The sequence below is a fragment of the Mustela nigripes genome, chromosome 14, assembly GCF_022355385.1.
Source record: "Mustela nigripes isolate SB6536 chromosome 14, MUSNIG.SB6536, whole genome shotgun sequence".
NCBI classification, from domain to species: domain Eukaryota; kingdom Metazoa; phylum Chordata; class Mammalia; order Carnivora; family Mustelidae; genus Mustela; species Mustela nigripes.
Genome location: NC_081570.1, coordinates 78,740,832 through 78,759,633, shown reverse-complemented (window position 1 = coordinate 78,759,633; position 18,802 = coordinate 78,740,832). Strand labels below are relative to the sequence as shown.

Genomic DNA, 18,802 nt, shown 5'->3' with positions numbered 1-18,802 from the left:
GGGATTAATAAATGGTATGCCTAATATTAGGATTAGTATTAACATTATTCTATTATTATTATTCTACCAGCTTGCTTGGCAAATGTCATAGGCTGCTTGTAGTAAGAGCTAAAACGTAGCAAAATTTTCAGTAGACTAAACATTTGACAGAAGTATCACTTTACTATTTAGATACTTAAAAATTTGAACCAAGAAAAAAAATTTGAACCAAGAAAATTGGAAATGGTAGAAATAATGACCAAAACCAGATTCAATTGCAGAAGCTCTAATGGGTCATATTTGAAATGGACCAAAACCTAGACAAAAATAAAACTTCTAAATCACTCAATTTAATCTTATTTGTAAAATTAATCGTACACTAGTCAGGATTCTTCAGAGACACAGAAGCAGTAGAGGAGACACACACATATGCACAAACACACAAAGAGTTTTATTGAGAGTACATGGCCCATACCATTACGAAGGCTAAGAAATCCCATGCCTGCCACCTGCTTTCTGGAGACCTGGGAAAGCCAGTGGCACAATTCTAGTTACAGTTCAAAGGCCTAAGAACCAGGGAAGGTGATGGTATAAATTCCGGTCCAAGGGTAGGAGAAGATTCATGTCCCAGCTCAGGCAGGCGGGCAGGAAGTAAAGCATTCCCATGGGGCACAAATAAATATCTTCATGTTTTTTAGCCAATTCAGAGAGGTCTCTCTACATCTGTGGATTTCTTTGTCATCACTTTTCCCTTCCTCCACATTAAACCAAGGCATATCTGGCATTTCCAGTTCACTCACAATGACCACCTTCTGGTCCATGTTTCAGCCAACCAAACAAGTTACAACACTAATGCAGAATCTCTGCATAGTGAGCCTGTATGCTTATTAAGAACTGATTCCCATGAAAGTACTTTTGTCCAGTAAAAATGCACATGAATATAATTGGACAGGGCTCATTGCCATTTAGAAAATTGATAATTGGATGAAACTGACTTAGTAGAGTTAGATTCATTCTGAATATTTAATGTATGCCCTCTATGCCTATGCATATAGACTATATTAGATAGTAGACGAAATCACATAGGATGAATCTACAAAATACAAAAACTGAAGATTGACGGAAAGCACAATATTGAAACCCTGGGAACTGATAGACACATAAACATGTACATATAGTCATACATACCTATGTCAAGTAGTAGAATTGGCAGAGACATCATAGAAGATAGGTAGTAGAACTATGGAGGAGTAGCACCTCAAAATCTAAGTAAAAGTTTTAAGGGTGGTCAGTTGTGTTAATTTCCATAGACTGTCTAGTATAGTAAAGTAAGTAATATAGTAATATAGAATTAATTAGTTTTATTAATTAAATATTTAATTAATATATTATTACTATAGTAATATATATAGTAAGAGCTGAATAAAAGGGCTTATTTACCATTGAGTTTTTATGTCATTACTACATATTGATGTTGTTAGTGATGAGAACAGTTTCAGTATAGTTAAGAACTAAAGTTAGTTTACAGTGGATTGAGGAACAAACCTCCACTCAGTGGGAAGTATGAAAGGAGAAATAACATGTGTAAACTATGGAATTTAGAATTGAATAATAGAGGGCAATTAGAGGTTTTGTAAATTTTCTTGGTAAAAATGTGTTTCCAATATTAGTACTGTTTTTGAGGGGTTTGGGGGGTGCTTGGTTATATCAACTGATTTATACCAGATCCTGTGATTCCATTCTCATATGGGCTGCCTGGGCTTGGTGTTTTCCCGGGGATCCCCTGATATAGGATCTTGGCAAAAAAGCACGGACTACAGGTGTCAGGCTTTACACTAGGGCAAAAAATTCTAGTATTACTCATAAAATAACCATGATCTCATTAAACAAAAATTATGGCACCTGCCTTTCGGATGATGTCATTCCAAAAGAGAGAGTGCCTTTTCCCTATTTAGTAAGGTAAGTATTTACTAAAGTGATATACATGTTGTAGATGTACTCCTTGTATAGAAATACTGTTTTAATAGTACCAGAAAATTCCTAGGAGAAACAATGTGTAATACATTGAATCAAAAAGTCCTCATTTTTAAAATAAGTAAACTATTCATTTAAAAAATCATCTTTTTGGGTAGCTGGGAAAAGGGAGTATCATATTTTAATTAAACATTTAACAGTTTTTAAATAAAGTTTTATTTTGACATCAGTCTTACTCCTAATGTATTAAAGAGTGAGAGGAACTATTCTTTACTCAATCTAGTTTAATAGGAGATGACTCTCTGTGACTATTTTGGAATTTTGAGTTGTTTCTTTTCTTTACTGTGTAAATTAAATGTGAACTGATAGTTTCTTTTAGGAAGTCTTACATAATGATGAATTGATCTCTTTTTGCTTTTTTTTTGGAACAGCTTTTTATAGAAACTAGTTTAGAAAGGGATTTCTTAAGTGGCTGCCTTGGTATTCATATTAAAAAGCAGGAAAGGAAATGGAAAGGTTTCATGCTTCCGTGTTTAATTTCTTTGTACGGCATCTTCTTAATCTCTGTTTCCAGCAGTGATTTTCATGCATATCTTTGAAGAGCTCTACATTCTAAGAGTAAAGACATATTTATTCTGTTGGGATTTAGGATGGTTCACGTTATTGTAGATGCCTTATTTTTATTTAAACATTTTTATTTGAAAATAGATTTTTCAGTAAATATGTATTTTAAAATACTGTGTTAAAAGGAGTAATAATTACAGACAAAATTAGTATTCTTAAACTCAATGTGTGTAAAATATTATTTTGACCTGTAATCAATATAAATATTGTTGAGATATTTTGCCTTTTTATTTCATATGAAGTCTTCAAAGTTCAGTTTATATTTACAATTACATCCTTTTTCATTTGCACTAGCAACATTTCAAGTGCTGGGTAGCCACATGTGGCTAAATGGCTACACTGTTGTCCAGGGTATGTCTGTATAGTCGGAAAAATTCTTAGTATCTGGATGGATGGACAGATCAGAGGGGATTTTATCTTCCATGAATTGGATTTGATTTCTATAATAACCAGTTACCAACATCGAATAATGTGTGGCATCAGTAGATACCAAACCTGGACTTTTTTATTCCTTGGAAAGTTATTTGGAGTAGATAAGCTAGAAACTGTGGGTAGTTGGACTTTTACATTTGGTTGCTCATAATAACTGTATTGTGTAACTGTATTTATTTATATTATATGTACATGTTCCTATTGCTACAAAATTTCATTATATGTCTGTAACTTATAGCATAAATGCAATTCCAACTACAATGAAGATTTTGTGCTGCAACTGGAGAAGGAATTGGTCCAAGCCCGTCTGAGTGAAGCTGAGTCTCAGTGTGCACTAAAGGAGATGCAGGATAAAGTCCTGGATATAGAGAAGGTGAGAACAACATAAATACCGTCACTCCCAAATTAGAAGGGACATGTGATGTACTTATTAAACAGTTAAATTGGACTTGGTATTTTTATGCATTGGAAACCTTATAAGTAACTAAGAGAGGAAAGGAGAAAGAAAATAAGATTCTTAATTATTTGTTGTTGCTATATGACTCAAAGCCCCCTTTTTAAGGGTAAGAGAAAAAAAAAGGAGTAGAGCCCTTTTAAAGGAAGATAACTAGGGTAATTTGATATGAATAATATTTAATTATTGAAGAAGAGAAACTTAAGGTATACATAATAACGGTTGTCTTCAAATATTATACCTTCATCTGCAAGAGGTAGGATATGACTAATACATAAACATTTCAGAAAAAAATCTCATCTGAGTGTTACTGTTAAAATTTTCCAAGCTGGAAGGAGTCAAGATGGCGGAGAAGTAGCAGGCTGAGACTACATCAGGTAGCAGGAGATCAGCTAGATAGCTTATCAAACCATTGCAAACACCTACAAATCCAACAGGAGATCTAAGAGAAGAACAGCAATTCTCGAAACAGAAAATCAACCACTTTCTGAAAGGTAGGACCGGCGGAGAAGTGAATCCAAAGCGACAGGAAGATAGACTGTGGGGGGAGGGACCAGATCCCTGCAAACGGCAGAGCAACGGAGCACAAAATCAAGACTTTTAAAAGTCTGCTCCACTGAGGGACATCACTCCAGAGGCTAAACCGGGGGGAAGCCCATTAAGGGTCAGCTTGGCCCCAGGTCCCGCAGGATCACAGAAGGATCGGGGGTATCTGAGTGTTGTAGAGCTCACAGGTATTGAAGTGGGGAAGTCGGCCTCAGAGACAGAGCCAAGGAGTGAGCTCTCAGCTCGGGGTTACCTTGAACCGGTCGCAGGCTGGGTGAGCTCGGAGCGCAGCCAGAGGCCAAGGAGATGGGAGTGATTGGGCACTTTTCTCTGAGGACACACTGAAGAGTGGGGCCCGGAGCTCTCAGCTCCTCTGGGCTGGAGACGGGGAGGCCGCCATTTTCATTCCAGTTCTCCAGAACTCTACGGAAAGCGCTCAGGAAACAAAAGCTCCCGAAAGCAAACCCGAGCTGATTACTCAGCCCTGCCCCTGCTAAGGGCGGTACAATTCCGCCTGGGGCAAAGACACTTGAGAATCACTACAACAGGCTCCTCCCCCAGAAGATCAACAAGAAATCCAGCCAATACCAAGTTCATTTACCAAGGAGAGCAACGGAATTCCAGAGGAGAAGAAAGCAAAGCACAGAACTCATGGCTTTCTCCCCATGATTCTTTAGTCTTGAGGTTAATTTAATTTTTTCTTAATTTAAATTTTTTCTTCTGCTAAATTTTTTTTAACTTTTACCCTTTTCTTTTTTAACGTTTTTTAGCTAGTTTACCTTATATATATATTTTTTTCTTTTTCATATTTTTTCTTTATTTGTTTTCTTTTTTTAATATTTTTTTTCTTTCTGAATTTCTTCTTTCCCTTCTCCCCCGCACGATTTGGGTCTCTTCTGATTTGGTTAAAGCGCATTTTCCTGGGGTCTTTGCCACCCTTCTAGTATTTTATTTGCTCCTTCATATACTCTTATCTGGACAAAATGACAAGGTGAAAAAACTCACCACAAAAAAAAGAACAAGGGGCAGTACCAAAGGCTAGGGACTTAATCAATACAGACATTGGTAATATGTCAGATCTAGAGTTCAGAATGAAGATTCTCAAGGTTCTAGCTGGGCACGAAAACGGCATGAAAGATATTAAAGAAACCCTCTCTAGAGAGATAAAAGCCCTTTCTGGAGAAATAAAAGTTAAAATCTAACCAAGTTGAAATCAAAAAAGCTATTAATGAGGTGCAATAAAAAATGGAGGCTCTTACTGCTAGGATAAATGAGGCAGAAGAAAGAATTAATGATATAGAAGACCAAATGACAGAGAATAAAGAAGCTGAGCAAAAGAGGGACAAACAGCTACTGGCCCATGAGGGGAGAATTTGAGAGATAAGTGACACCATAAGACGAAACAACATTAGAATAATTGGGATACCAGAAGAAGAAGAAAGAGAGAGGGGAGTAGAAGGTATATTGGAGAGAATTACTGTAGAGAATTTCCCTAATTTGGCAAAGGGAACAAGCATCAAAATCCAGGAGGTACAGAGAATACCTCTCAAAATAAACAAGAATACGTCCACACCCCATCACCTAATAGTAAAATTACAAGTTGTGGTGACAAAGAGAAAATCCTCAAACCAGCCCGGGAAAAGAAGTCTGTAACATACAATGGTAAAAATATAGATTGGCAGCAGACTTATCCAGAGACCTGGCAGGCTAGAAAGAACTGGCATGATATATTCAGAGCACTAAACAAGAAAAGCATGCAGCCAAGAATACTATATCCAGCTAGGCTATCATTGAAAATAGAAGGAGAGATAAAAAGCTTCCAGGACAAACAAAAACTGAAAGAATTTGCAAACACCAAACCAGCTCTACAGGAAATATTGAAAGGGGTCCTCTAAGCAAAGAGAGAGCCTAAAAGTAGTAGATCAGAAAGGAACATAGACAATATACAGTAACAGTCACCTTACAGGCAATACAATGGCACTAAATTCATATCTCTCAATAGTTACCCTGAATGTTAATGGGCTAAATGCCCCAGTCAAAAGACACAGGGTATCAGAATGGATAAAAAAAACAAAACCCATCAATATGCTGCCTACAAGAAACTCCTTTTAGACCCGAAGACACCTCCAGATTTAAAGTGAGGGGGTGGAAAAAAATGTACTATGCTGATGGACATCAGAAGAAAGCTGGGGTGGCAATTCTTATATCAGATCAATTAGATTTTAAGCCAAAGACTATAATAAGAGATGAGGAAGGACACTGTATCATCCCAAAGGGTCTGTCCAACAAGAAGATCTAACAATTTTAAATATCTATGCCCCTAATGTGGGAGCAGCCAACTATATAAGCCAACTAATAACAAAATCAAAGAAACACATCAACAATAATACAATAATAGTAGGGGACTTTAACACTCCCCTCACTGAAATGGACAGATCATCCAAGCAAAAGATCAACAAGGAAATAAATGCCTTAAATGACACACTGGACCAGATGGACATCACAGATATATTCAGATCATTCCATCCCAAAGCAACAGAATACACATTCTTCTCTAGAGCACATGGAACATTCTCCAGAATAGACCACATTCTGGGTCATAAATCAGATCTCAGCCAGTATCAAAAGATTGGGATCATTCCCTGCATATTTTCAGACCACATTTTCTGAAGCTAGAACTCAATCACGAGGAAATTTGGAAAGAATCCAAATACATGGAGACTAAACAGCATCCTTCTAAAGAATGAATGGGTCAACCAAGAAAAAAAAGAAGAATTGAAAAAATTCATGGAAACAAATGATAATGTAAACACAATGGTTCAAAATCTGTGGGACACAGCAAAGGCAGTCCTGAGATGAAAATATATAGCAATACAAGCCTTTCTCAAGAAACAAGAAAGGTCTCAGGTACACAACCTAACCCTACACCTAAAGGAGCTGGAGAAAGAACAACAAAGAAAGCCTAAACCCAGTAGGAGAAGAGAAATAATAAAGATCAGAGCAGAAATCAATGAAATAGAAACAAACAAACAAACAAAAAAACCCAATAGAACAAATCAACGAAACTAGGAGCTGGTTCTTTGAAAGAATTAGTAAGATTGATAAACCCCTGGCCAGGCTGATCAAAAAGAAAAGAGAAAGGATCCAAATAAATAAAATCATGAATGAAAGAGGAGAGATCACAACCAACACCAAGGAAATACAATTATAAGAACATACCGTGAGCAACTCTACACCAATAAATTTGACAAATCTGGAAGAAATGGATGCATTCCTAGAGACATATAAACTAACCAGGAAGAAATAGAAAACCTGAACAGACCCATAACCAGCAAGGAGATTGAAACAGTCATCAAAAATCTCCACAATTGTTATGGTAATTTTTATGTATATTAGATAATAGGTCAATAAATTTAGCCAAATTTCAACAGTGGAAAAAGAAATTCTCGAAACAAACAAAAGTCCAGGGCCAGACGGCTTCCCAGGGGAATTCTACCAAAGATTTAAAGAAGAATTAATTCCTATTCTCCTGAAACTGTTCCAAAAAATAGAAATGGAAGGAAAACTTCCAAACTCATTTGATGAGGCCAGCATCACCTTGATCCCAAAACCAGACAAGGATCCCTTCAAAAAAGAGAATTACAGACCAATATCCTTGATGAACACAGATGCGAAAATTCTCACCAAAATACTAGCCAATAGGATCCAATAGTACATTAAAAGGATTATTCACCACGACCAAGTGGGATTTATTCCAGGGCTGCAAGGTTGGCTCAACATTCGCAAATCAATGTAATACAACACATTAATAAAAGAAAGAACAAGAACCATATGATACTCTCAATAGATGTTGAAAAAGCATTTGACAAAGTGCAGCATCCCTTCCTGATCAAAACTCTTCAAGGTGTAGGGATAGAGGGCACATACCTCAATATTATCAAAGCCATCTATGAAAAACCCACCACAAATATCATTCTCAATGGAGAGAAACTGAAAGTTTTTCTGCTAAGGTCAGGAACACGGCAGGGATGTCCATTATCATCACTGCTATTCAGCATAGTACTAGAAGTCCTAGCCTCAGCAATCAGACAACAAAAGGAAATTAAAGGCATTCAAATCTGCAAAGAAGAAGTCAAACTATCACTCTTTGCAGGTAATATGATACTATATGTAGTAAACCTAAAAGCCTCCACTCCAAAACTGCTAGAACTTGTACAGGAATTTAGTAAAGTGTCAGGATATAAAATCAATGCACAGAAATCAGTTGCATTTCTCTACACCAACAACAAGACAGAAGAAAGAGAAATTAAGGAGTCAATCCCATTTACAATTGCATCCAAAACCATAAGATACCTAGGAATAAACCTAACTGAAGCGGCAAAGAATCTATTCTCAGAAAACTATAAAGTACTCATGAAAGAAATTGAGGAAGACACAAAGAAATTGAAAAATGTTCCATGCTTCTGGATTAGAACAATAAATATTATGAAAATGTCTATGCTACCTAAAGCAATCTACACATTTAATGCAATCCCTATCAAAATACCATCCATTTTTTTTTTTCAAAAAAAATGGAACAAATAATCCTAAAATTTATATGGAACCAGAAAAGACCTCGAATAGCCAAAGGAATATTGAAAAAGAAAGCCAAAGTGGGTGGCATCACAATTCCGGACTTCAAGTCTATTACAAAGGTGTCATCATGAAGACAGTGTGGTTCTGGCACAAAAACAGACACATAGATTAATGGAACAGAATCGAGAGGCCAGAAATAGACCCTCAACTCTATGGTCAACTTATTTTCGACAAAGCAAGAAAGAATGTCCAATGGAATAAAGACAGCCTCTTCAATAAATGGTGTTGGGAAAATTGTACAGCCACATGCAGAAAAATGAAATTGGACCATTTCCTTACACCACACATGAAAATAGACTCAAAATGGATAAAGGACCTCAATGTGAGAAAGGAATCCATCAAAATCCTTGAGGAGAACACAGGCAGCAACCTCTTCAACCTCAGCCGCAGCAACGTCTTCCTAGGAACATCACCAAAGGCAAGGGAAGCAAGGGCAAAAATGAACTATTGGGATTTCAAGATTTCAAGATCAAAAGCTTTTGCACAGCAAAGGAAACAGTTAACAACCAAAAGACAACTGATAGAATGGGAGGAGATATTTGCAAATGACATATCAGAGAAAGGGCTAGTGTCCAAAATCTGTGAAGAACTTAGCAAACTCAACACCCAAAGAACAAATAATCCAATCAAGAAATGGGCAGAGGACATGAACAGACACTTCTGCAAAGAAGACATCCAGATGGCCAACAGACACATGAAAAAGTGCTCCACGTCACTCAGCATCAGGGAAATACAAATTAAAACCACAATGAGATATCACCTCACACCAGTCAGAATGGTTGAAATTAACAAGTGAGGAAATGAAAGATGCTGGCAAGGATGCGGAGAAAGGGGAACCCTCCTACACAGTTGGTGGGAATGCAAGCTGGTGTGACCACTCTGGAAGACAGCATGGAGGTTCCTCAAAAAGTTGAAAAGAGAACTACCCTATGACCAGCAATTGCACTACTGGATATTTACTCTAAAGATATAAACGTAGTGATCCGAAGGGGCACGTGCACCCGAATGTTTATAGCAGCAATGTCCACAATAGCCAAACTATGGAAGGAACCTAGATGTCCATCAACAGATGAATTGATAAAGAAGTTGTGGTATATATACACAATGGAATACTATGCAGCCATCAAAAGAAATGAAATCTTGCCATTTGCAATGACGTGGATGGAACTAGAGGGTATCATGCTTAGTAAAATAAGTCAATCGGAGAAAGACAACTACCCTATGATCTCCCTGATATGAGGAAGTAGAGATGCAACATGGGGGGTTGAGAGGGTAGGAGAAGAAGAAATGAAACAAGATGGGATTGGGAGGGAGACAAACCATAAGTGACTCTTAATCTCACAAAACCAACTGAGGGTTGCTGGGGGGAGGAGGGTCGGGAGAGGGGGGTGGGGTTATGGACATTGGGGAAGGTATGTGCTCTGGTGAGTGCTGTGAAGTCTGGCGATTCACAGACCTGTACCCCTAGGGATAAAAATACATTACATGTTTATAAAAAAATAAAAATAAATAAATTTAAAATAAAAAAAAAAATCCTTTCCAAGCTACTCTAAGCCACCTCAGGATATGTGGGAAGATCTTAGCCTAAGGTGTACTTACAGAAGATAATTTCCTCTTTTCAAGGTGACTAAAGGTTAGATAAGAAAAAGAAATGCTTTTAGGTTTCTTAAAATTCTCAGACTTGAAAGTCTGTGTTCTAGATCACACACCCTGTATCTCTTTTTTGTCATCTGTAAAATTATTGATGGCTTGGGCTTTGTGTTAAGTTTGTTCTTCTCACTATTAGGTAGTATCTAGCTATTGAATCAAAGCTTTATACATAATGAACATGATAGCCTCAAATTGAAATAAAGCAGGGTCCAGCTACCTATAAGTAGTAGTGAAATAATTTTTCTAGAAATGTACTTGCTATTTTTATATAATTTTTTGGAGAATTTATTCTCCTATTTGTTGAGAAAAAGACACCAAGAATGCCATAAGAAATGTATAATAAAATATTAGGTTTCTAAGTTAGGAGTACTATGGATACCATAATGTAGATAAGAATCTTGATCTTTCAGTTTTGAATATTTGGTAGAAAAAAATGCCCTTGGATCCAGTTTAAAAATGTATTTCTTAAATAGCATTGTTGGTATTCGTGTTATGTAGTAGAAAGGAAATTAGAAGGCTTCATGCTTCCTATGGTGAATTTCTTCATGTAGGATTCTCTTTTAATGCATATACAGTAAATTTCTGGTATGCAATTGAGAAAATATTTAGTCCATCATAAAATTGTGTAGTTGGCAAGGATAGCTTTATTCATGATCTCTGTGGGCTAAATTTTTCATGTCCTATTTTATAGTCATATTTTAGAAATATTTTAGAGTTATAAAATTTCATAGATTCAGTACTTGAAATCTCAGTAGTGCCTCAGTTGACTCAAGGAGATTTTACTAGGGCCTAATTTAGGATCTCTTGGTCATGGCTCAGAGTAATAAGTGCTACCCTGTATCCTAAGGTGGGTCTTTCAGTAGAGCAGGGGATTAGTCTAAATCTTTTACTCTTTTTTTAAAAGATTTTATTTATTTATTTATTCATTCATTCATTCATTCATTCATTCATTCATTTATTTATTTATTTTTTACAGAGACAGAGATCACATGTAGGCTGAGAGGCAGGCAGAAAGAGAGGAGGAAGCAAGCTCCCTGCTGAGCAGAGAGCCCAGTGCAGGGCTCGATCCCAGCACACTGGGATCATGACCTAAGCCGAAGGCAGAGGCTTTAACCCACTGAGCCACCCAGGCGCCCCTATATCTTGTACTCTTTAAGCAAATATTTAGATCACCTTGGTATTAATTTCTTAAATATAAATAATAACTAATGTATAAAGTTTTTATACTCCTTTCCAAAGTGACATGCTGAGAAAATACAACAAAACAGGCTTTGGACAATTCATTTCCATAGATCTTTTTTTTTTTTTAAGATTTTATTTATTTATCAGAGAGAGAGGGCGAAAGAGCAAGCACAGGCAGACAGAATCCCAGGCAGAGGCAGAGGGAGAAGCAGGTTCCCCACCGAGCAAGGAGCCCAATGCGGGACTCGATCCCAGGACGCTGGGATCATGACCTGAGCCGAAGGCAGCTGCTTAACCAACTGAGCCACCCAGGCGTCCCTCCATAGATCTTTAAAATATGAATGATGTCCATGCTTTGTTTGGAGTCCTAATCAGGGATTAGTAAGCTTATTGCCATGTTGAAAAACATTTTGCTCATGTTGCTTTAAAACTCTGATTACTGTTTTATTAAGCAAAGCAAGTTAGACTTTTTGTGTCCTCAAAATTCAGTAGTTACCCTCATACATTCCCTGTGGAAATGTAAAACAGTAAATCTGCTTTGGAAAAGCTTGACAGTTTCTTAAAAGTAGCAGTTCAGCTCCTTAGTATAAACTCAAGAGAATTAAAAATACAGGTCCACACACTTTTACACAAATAATCCTAACGTTTTCATAGTAGTCAGTAAGTGGAAACAACTCAAATTTATGTCAGCTGTGAATGGATAAATAAAATGTAGCATATACACACAAGGGACTATTATTTTTCAGTAAAAAGGAATGGACCTTGATAACACTCTAGGTGAAAGAAGTTAGTCATAAATGGCCACATATTGTGTGATTCCATTGATATGAAATGTCCAGAATAGACAAATCCATAGAGACAGAAAGTAGACTAGTGGTTGTCAGGGGCTGTGGGGAGGGGAAATGTGGAGTGACTGCTAATGGGTATAGGGTTTCATTTTGGGGTGATTAAAATGTTCTGAAATTAGATTGTGGTGATGGTTGTGCAACCCTGTGAATACTCTTAAAACCACTGATTGGTGCACATTAAAAGGGTAAGTTTTATGGTTTGTGATTTATATCTCAGTAAAAGTGTGTAAAATTAAGTATAGTTACATGTGGGATAAAATAGCTCTTACTACACATGTTTTATTTAATTTTATTCTTTAAATTTAAAAATTCCATATTGTATTTTCTCTTGCTTCAGAGAAACAACTCCTTTCCTGATGAGAATAACATTGCAAGACTTCAGGAAGAGCTCATTGCTGTGAAACTGAGAGAAGCAGAAGCTATTATGGGATTGAAAGAACTTAGACAACAAGTCAAGGATTTAGAGGAACACTGGCAGGTATATCATTGTATTTTGTATGTTTTTTAAAAAGCAGATGAAACCTGAATACCCAGTTTGTGTGAATTTGAAGTAGCTGATGATCAACACTAGGATTTGAGTTTAAAATGAGAAGGACTCTTTCAGTGCAGAAATCTGAGAGCACTTATAAGTTGAAGGTACCTTTAACCTGTTTCTCCCTTTTTAATTCATTTAATTAAAAAACAGATAAAATAGAGATCAAGACTTATATCATTGTGATTTATATAACTTCTGTAAAGAATCAAAAAATTTTCCTTTATATAGGATATATTTCTTCTGTTGATATTAAATCCATTAGTATGAAACAACAGAGGGTGACACTAACATAAATTTGTCTATACCTTTGTAAACTTTTGAAAATTGGTTACTAACAAAATCAGGCATTTATATGCCTGAAAATTTATTCACATATGAGGGAAAGTGTTGACAAGAAACAAACAAACAAAAAAATGAGTCTAGAAGACAGAGCAAGAAGGGAGAGAGGGAAGAAATAAAACACTATATACCGTTTCAGAATAGTGACTTCGGTTTGAATTTGGGGTGGGGCTACATCTAGCAAAGACTGAAATTAGTCCTTAACATTGCCACAGGTTTTTTCTTTCCCCAGAAATGTCAGGCAGCAATAAACTGGAAATTAAAAACAAAAGGAAACTAATGCTTCACCATGGATATTTTGAGAACACTCCTAATATTCCTTCCTTAATTCATGAATGGCCCCATTTTTTTTTCTTGGGATTTCATTAAATATGTGGAAATCCCTCTTATAATAAATTTAGGGTAAAAATTGTATTCTTTACAATTAGCCACAGTATAAATAGATTTGAAGTATATCTGAGCTTGTATTCCAGATCTGCCACTTGTTGACTATACTGACCTTTTGAAGTTACTTAATCATGACCATTTCCATCATCTGACCTGGATAATGATGATAATAGTGCCTAACTATTAAGGTTTTCTGGGGATTAAATAAAATAATGTATGTACAGTGCTAAATATAGTAGTGGGCATGAAATAAGTGCCAGGAAAGTCAGCTCTTATTTTGATAGTGGGAATATTTGTTGCAATATATTTTTTTTATTTTTTTATTTTATTTTATTTTATTTTTTTTTTTGTCTTTTAGCGCCACTTAGCTCGTACTACTGGGAGGTGGAAAGACCCACCTAAGAAAAATGCTGTGAATGAGTTACAGGATGAACTGATGACCATTCGACTTAGAGAAGCTGAAACTCAGGCAGAAATAAGAGAAATAAAACAAAGGATGATGGAAATGGAAACACAGGTATGATGGAAAAGCCTGGTAGCTTTAAAAAAATACCTTTAGCAGGGTGCCTGGGTGTCTCAGTGGGCTAAAGCCTCTGCCTTCAGCTCAGGTCATGATCCCAGGGTCCTGGGATCAAGCCCCGCATTGGGCTCTCTTCTCAGTGGGGAGCCTGCTTCCTCCTCTTTCTCTGCCTACTTTGTGATCTCTGTCAAATAAATAAATACAATCTTAAAAATACCATTAGCATGGGGTGCCTGCGTGGCTCAATTGGTTAAATACAGGATTCTTAATTTTTGGTTCAGGTCATGAGCTCAGGGTCATGAGATCAAGCCTCACTTTGGGTTCCAGACAGATTGTGAAGTCTGCTTAAGATTCTCTCTCTTCCTCTCTCTCTGCCCCTCCCGCATCCCCTCACATGCTCTCACTCTCTCTCTAAAAACAAAAACAAAAACTATTAGCAGATCAAAAGTTTATGAAGGGAATTGGGGGAAATTGGAAGGGGAGGTGAATCATGAGAGACTTTGGACTCTGAAAAACAATCTGAGGGGTTTGAAGGGGCGGGGGGTGGGAGGTTGGGGTACCAGGTGGTGGGTATTATAGAGGGCACGGATTGCATGGAGTACTGGGTGTGGTGAAAAAATAATGAATACTGTTATGCTGAAAATAAATTAATATAAAAAATGTTTATGCACGGGTTATATCATCCTTAAAATAGAGCTAAACGATGGATACATGAAACCGTCTAGACTAATTTCCTAGCCCAAAGAAAAAGGGCTAAAAATTATAGTCTTTGATATCAGAGATTTAGTGTCTTCTTTGACCTATTCCGCAAAGTTTGAACAAGTCATAAAACTACATTTAACTTTGTTCCCTTGTTGTACAACTTGAGAGGCAATAGTCATGTAGAGCAAAATTTCTCAACCTTGACTATTAAAATGGGTTTTGAATCAAGTAATCCTTTATTTGGGGGACTGGCCTGTGCATTGTAGGATGTTTACCAGCATCTCTCTACCAACTCGGTCCCAGTATCACTGTACCCCCCACTCGAGGTTGTGATGACCAAAAGCATCTCTACACATTGCCAGATATCCCCTTGGGGCAGAATTTCCCTGGTTGAGAACAATTGGTGTATACTATAATGTGAATGATTCTTCCTTATGTATAATGTGACTCTGAGCATTAATTCCAAAGTTATACTTCTTCTCAGATCTTCCCTTTCTGTAATAAATTCTACCTTAAATATACTTGATTTAAGATCTGAAAAATCCTTTTTATGGAGTTCATTTGCATTATAAACCACTTGATTTTTATGTTGTACATTTGTGTGGACTGTATTCTCTGTAATGTTATTTGGTTTTCAAAATATCTAGTCAGTAGGGGGCATAGTTAACTCAGGTATCATTCTGCATACCTATGTGCAAAATGACCATCCGAACTTGAACATGATAACAAGAATCTGTAAATCCTTTAGGTTAAATATATCTTGTTTTACATTGTTCAAAGTTATTTTCTTGTATTTTTCATTAAAATTAAAAATAACAGTAAGATTATAAAATTAGAAATCTAGCTTTTGTAGTGGGAAATTCTATTTTTATAACAGATTTTATCCTCATGCACATATTAAAGATGCAAGCAAGCTTTTAAGCCTTTGTTCAGGTTTTCTTTCTTTCTTTCTTTTCTTTCTTTCTTTCTTTCTAAGACTTTATCTACTTATTTGTGAGAGAGCACAAGCAGGGGGAGGGGTATAGGGAAAAGGAAAAGCAGGATCCCTGCTGAGCAGGGAGCCCAACAAGGGGCTCAATCCCAGGACTCTGGGATCATGACCAGAGTGGAGGCAGACGCTTAACAGACAGAGCCACCCAGCCACCCCAGATTTTATTTAAGAGTGATAAATGAATCAAATTCATAAACATCGTTTTGAGAACTTTTGAATACAAAACACTGCCCAGCCATCAGAGAACTTAACACCTAAGAAATCAGGCATGCACAAAACTACATTTAATATAATTCACTATATGACATGGTTATTAATCATTTCTGATTAATGTAAGTCGAGTCATTATGCTGTACATCTTACACTTACGCAGTGCTCTGTATCAATTATACCTCAATAAAATCTAAAAAATGTATAATTCAGAAATTTGGTAATTAAAGAGTTTGATGAAAACTGCTGTGGAAAAGGCTTCCTAAGGATTTGTATTTTGAATTGTACTTGATTAAGTGTGATTTTGGATCAATTTTGCTAGAAGAAGAATCACATAAAGTACTTTTCCCTAAATGCCAGTGCTTGAACTGAGGATGGTCCATATCGAGCATCCAGATTAAGAGATTTGTCCTTGTTGATACATTTCAGCGCCTTCATTGCAGTGCCTTTTAGAAAATACCACCTACGGAGTCCACCTTAGTTTACTGAGCCCCACTCTTCTTCCTGTGTACCAGTTTTTGCTCTTACAGATAGTGCTGCTCTGAACATTCTTGTACATGTTTCCTTGTGGATAGCTCTGGGAGTTTCTTCAGGTCAGGGATTCTTACCTCTTTTTTATATTATAAACTCCTTTGACAGTCTGAACCCTCTGAACCCTTTCTAAAATAATGTTTTTTAATGCATAAAGTAAAATACATAGGATTGCAAAGCAAACCAGTTATACTGAGGTACGGTTATCAAAATACTGAAAACAAACAATTATATGATACAGCACACATACAGAGACATACACAACACGTTCAGATGGCTAGATTCAGGTTTCTGATATTTTGGATTTTTTGTATTCTGTTGTCATTCTGTTTTTGTTCATCTGCATGTAATGTGTTTGTCCCTCTGCTCACCCTTAAGGTTTTCTGTCTTATTTTTAGCAGTTTGAAGATGAAACGATTTGATGTACTTTTTTGCTTTGTTTTTTTTTTCCTCTGAGTTTCTTGGCCCTCTGGCTTTGTGTCTACCATGAAATTTGGAAAATTCTTGGTTATTTCTTCTTCAAATATGTATTCTGTCCACCCATACTCTTTTCTCCTCCTGGGATTCCCATTACACATGCATTAGATTATTTGATATTGACAGTAACTCTTGAATGTTCTCTTTTTTTTACCCCCTTCATTATTTGTTCCCTTTGTGTTTCAGTTTTTCTTGACTTAAATATTTCTGTTGACTTACTATTAAGTTCACTGATTCTTTCTTCCACTTTGTGAGTTGTCTGATGAGCCATTGAAGGCATTTTTCAAATATATTACTGTGTTTTTCATTTCTAGCATTTCCATTTGATTCTTTCAGTTTTTATTTCTGTGTCAATACTAACTATGTGATCTTGCATGGTTTTCACTTTTCTGTTAGAGCCTTTAGCATATTAATCAGTGTTACTGTAAATTCCCTGTCAGGTAATTTAATATCTGTGTCATATGGGAGGCTGATTCTGTGGATTGCTTTGTCTCTTGGTAGTGTTTGTTTTTTCTTACTTGTTCCTATGCTTTGTAATTTTTTGCTGAAAATTGAATATCTTGAGTAGGACAATAGACTAAGGTAAGTAGTTTTTAATGCCTGGAAATGGGCATAACTTTTCCTCTGCTAGGCCTTTAATGTGGGGGATTTGAGTTAATACAGTCAGGAGTTGGGCTGGGTTTGAGGTTTGTTGTTTCTGTGGTTACCCTCATTGCACCACAGCCTTCAAATTCCTCTAGCACTATCTTATTTTTAGATTGGGGGCTGGTTTGCCAGCGGGTTTTCTCAGTGTCTTTAGGTCTTCCATTTACACAGCATTTCAGAGAGTCAGTCTCCAGGGTGTTCCACTGATACTTGTTGCAGGAATTTGGAGGGGCAGAAGTCTTCCCCATTTTTCCGATAAAGCCTCCGTCTCAGGCTGTATTGTGTCCCTGGATCTGGAGTGTTTGACTTTCTTAGTGCTCCGCTGGACCACCAGCATAGTCTTAGGCCCACAATATAGTCCTGTCCCATTCTCAAGTAGTTTCCCCAGTGTTTCAGGGGCAACAGTGTTTCTTGGCCTGTGAAGCCTGTGAAACCTTTTATGCCCTAGAGGAGGGAAGGTTTAGTGCTCCTTCTCCATTGCCTGCTATTCTCCCTCAAGCCTATGCTGTGGAGATCTCTTTCTCAAGACTCTCATCAGTCTTTTTTGTGTGTATCTTTTTGGGTCCATGAAGAAAAAGTGTATAAGAGCTTGTGAACTCTGCTGTTCCCCTTGGGCTCCACACTCTCTAGCCAGCCAACACTTGGCCACAACCAATTTAATAATATTCTGGCTGAATTATTCTTAACAACTTCTGGCTTCATCTGCCCTGTCTGTCCTTAGATTTGGGGATAGTTCGTTGCCTTGTAACCTTTCCTCTCTGGTTTTAACAAAAATCATGAATTTAGAGTTTGGCTTTTTTTTTTTTTTTTTTTTTTAAAGAATAGGAGTAGTGCTCTTTATATTCTACAACCCCATCAGGAATCAAAACTCTTGTGCTCGCTTCGGCAGCACATATACTAAAATAGGAATCAAAACTCTTTATTATGATGTATCCATTTAAAATTATTTTCTTTTTTCAATTTATTTCTTCCCTTTTTTCTATTTTTTCCCCCTCCTTTCTTCCTTTTTTTATTGGGTTAATTTAGATGTTTCTTTTTCTACTACTGGTTTGACTTTTATGATTCCTTTTCTGTTAGTGTTTATTACCTGAAAAAAATAAAAAATGCTCACCTGACTGACCAAAGTTTGATGTTGATAATC

The 18,802-nt window shown here is 36.7% G+C and overlaps 1 protein-coding gene across 8 annotated transcripts in view; it reads left to right on the top strand.

Annotated features, from left to right (window-relative positions):
- Positions 1-18,802, top strand: part of EVI5 (ecotropic viral integration site 5) — a 198,364-nt gene that overhangs the window by 108,352 nt on the left and 71,210 nt on the right. For all 8 annotated transcript variants that reach the window (XM_059375393.1, XM_059375394.1, XM_059375396.1 and 5 more), the window contains 3 exons: positions 3,248-3,382; positions 12,662-12,802; positions 13,944-14,102. In XM_059375393.1, coding sequence (XP_059231376.1) covers positions 3,248-3,382; positions 12,662-12,802; positions 13,944-14,102 — 435 coding nt within the window. The remainder of the gene's footprint in view (positions 1-3,247; positions 3,383-12,661; positions 12,803-13,943; positions 14,103-18,802) is intronic.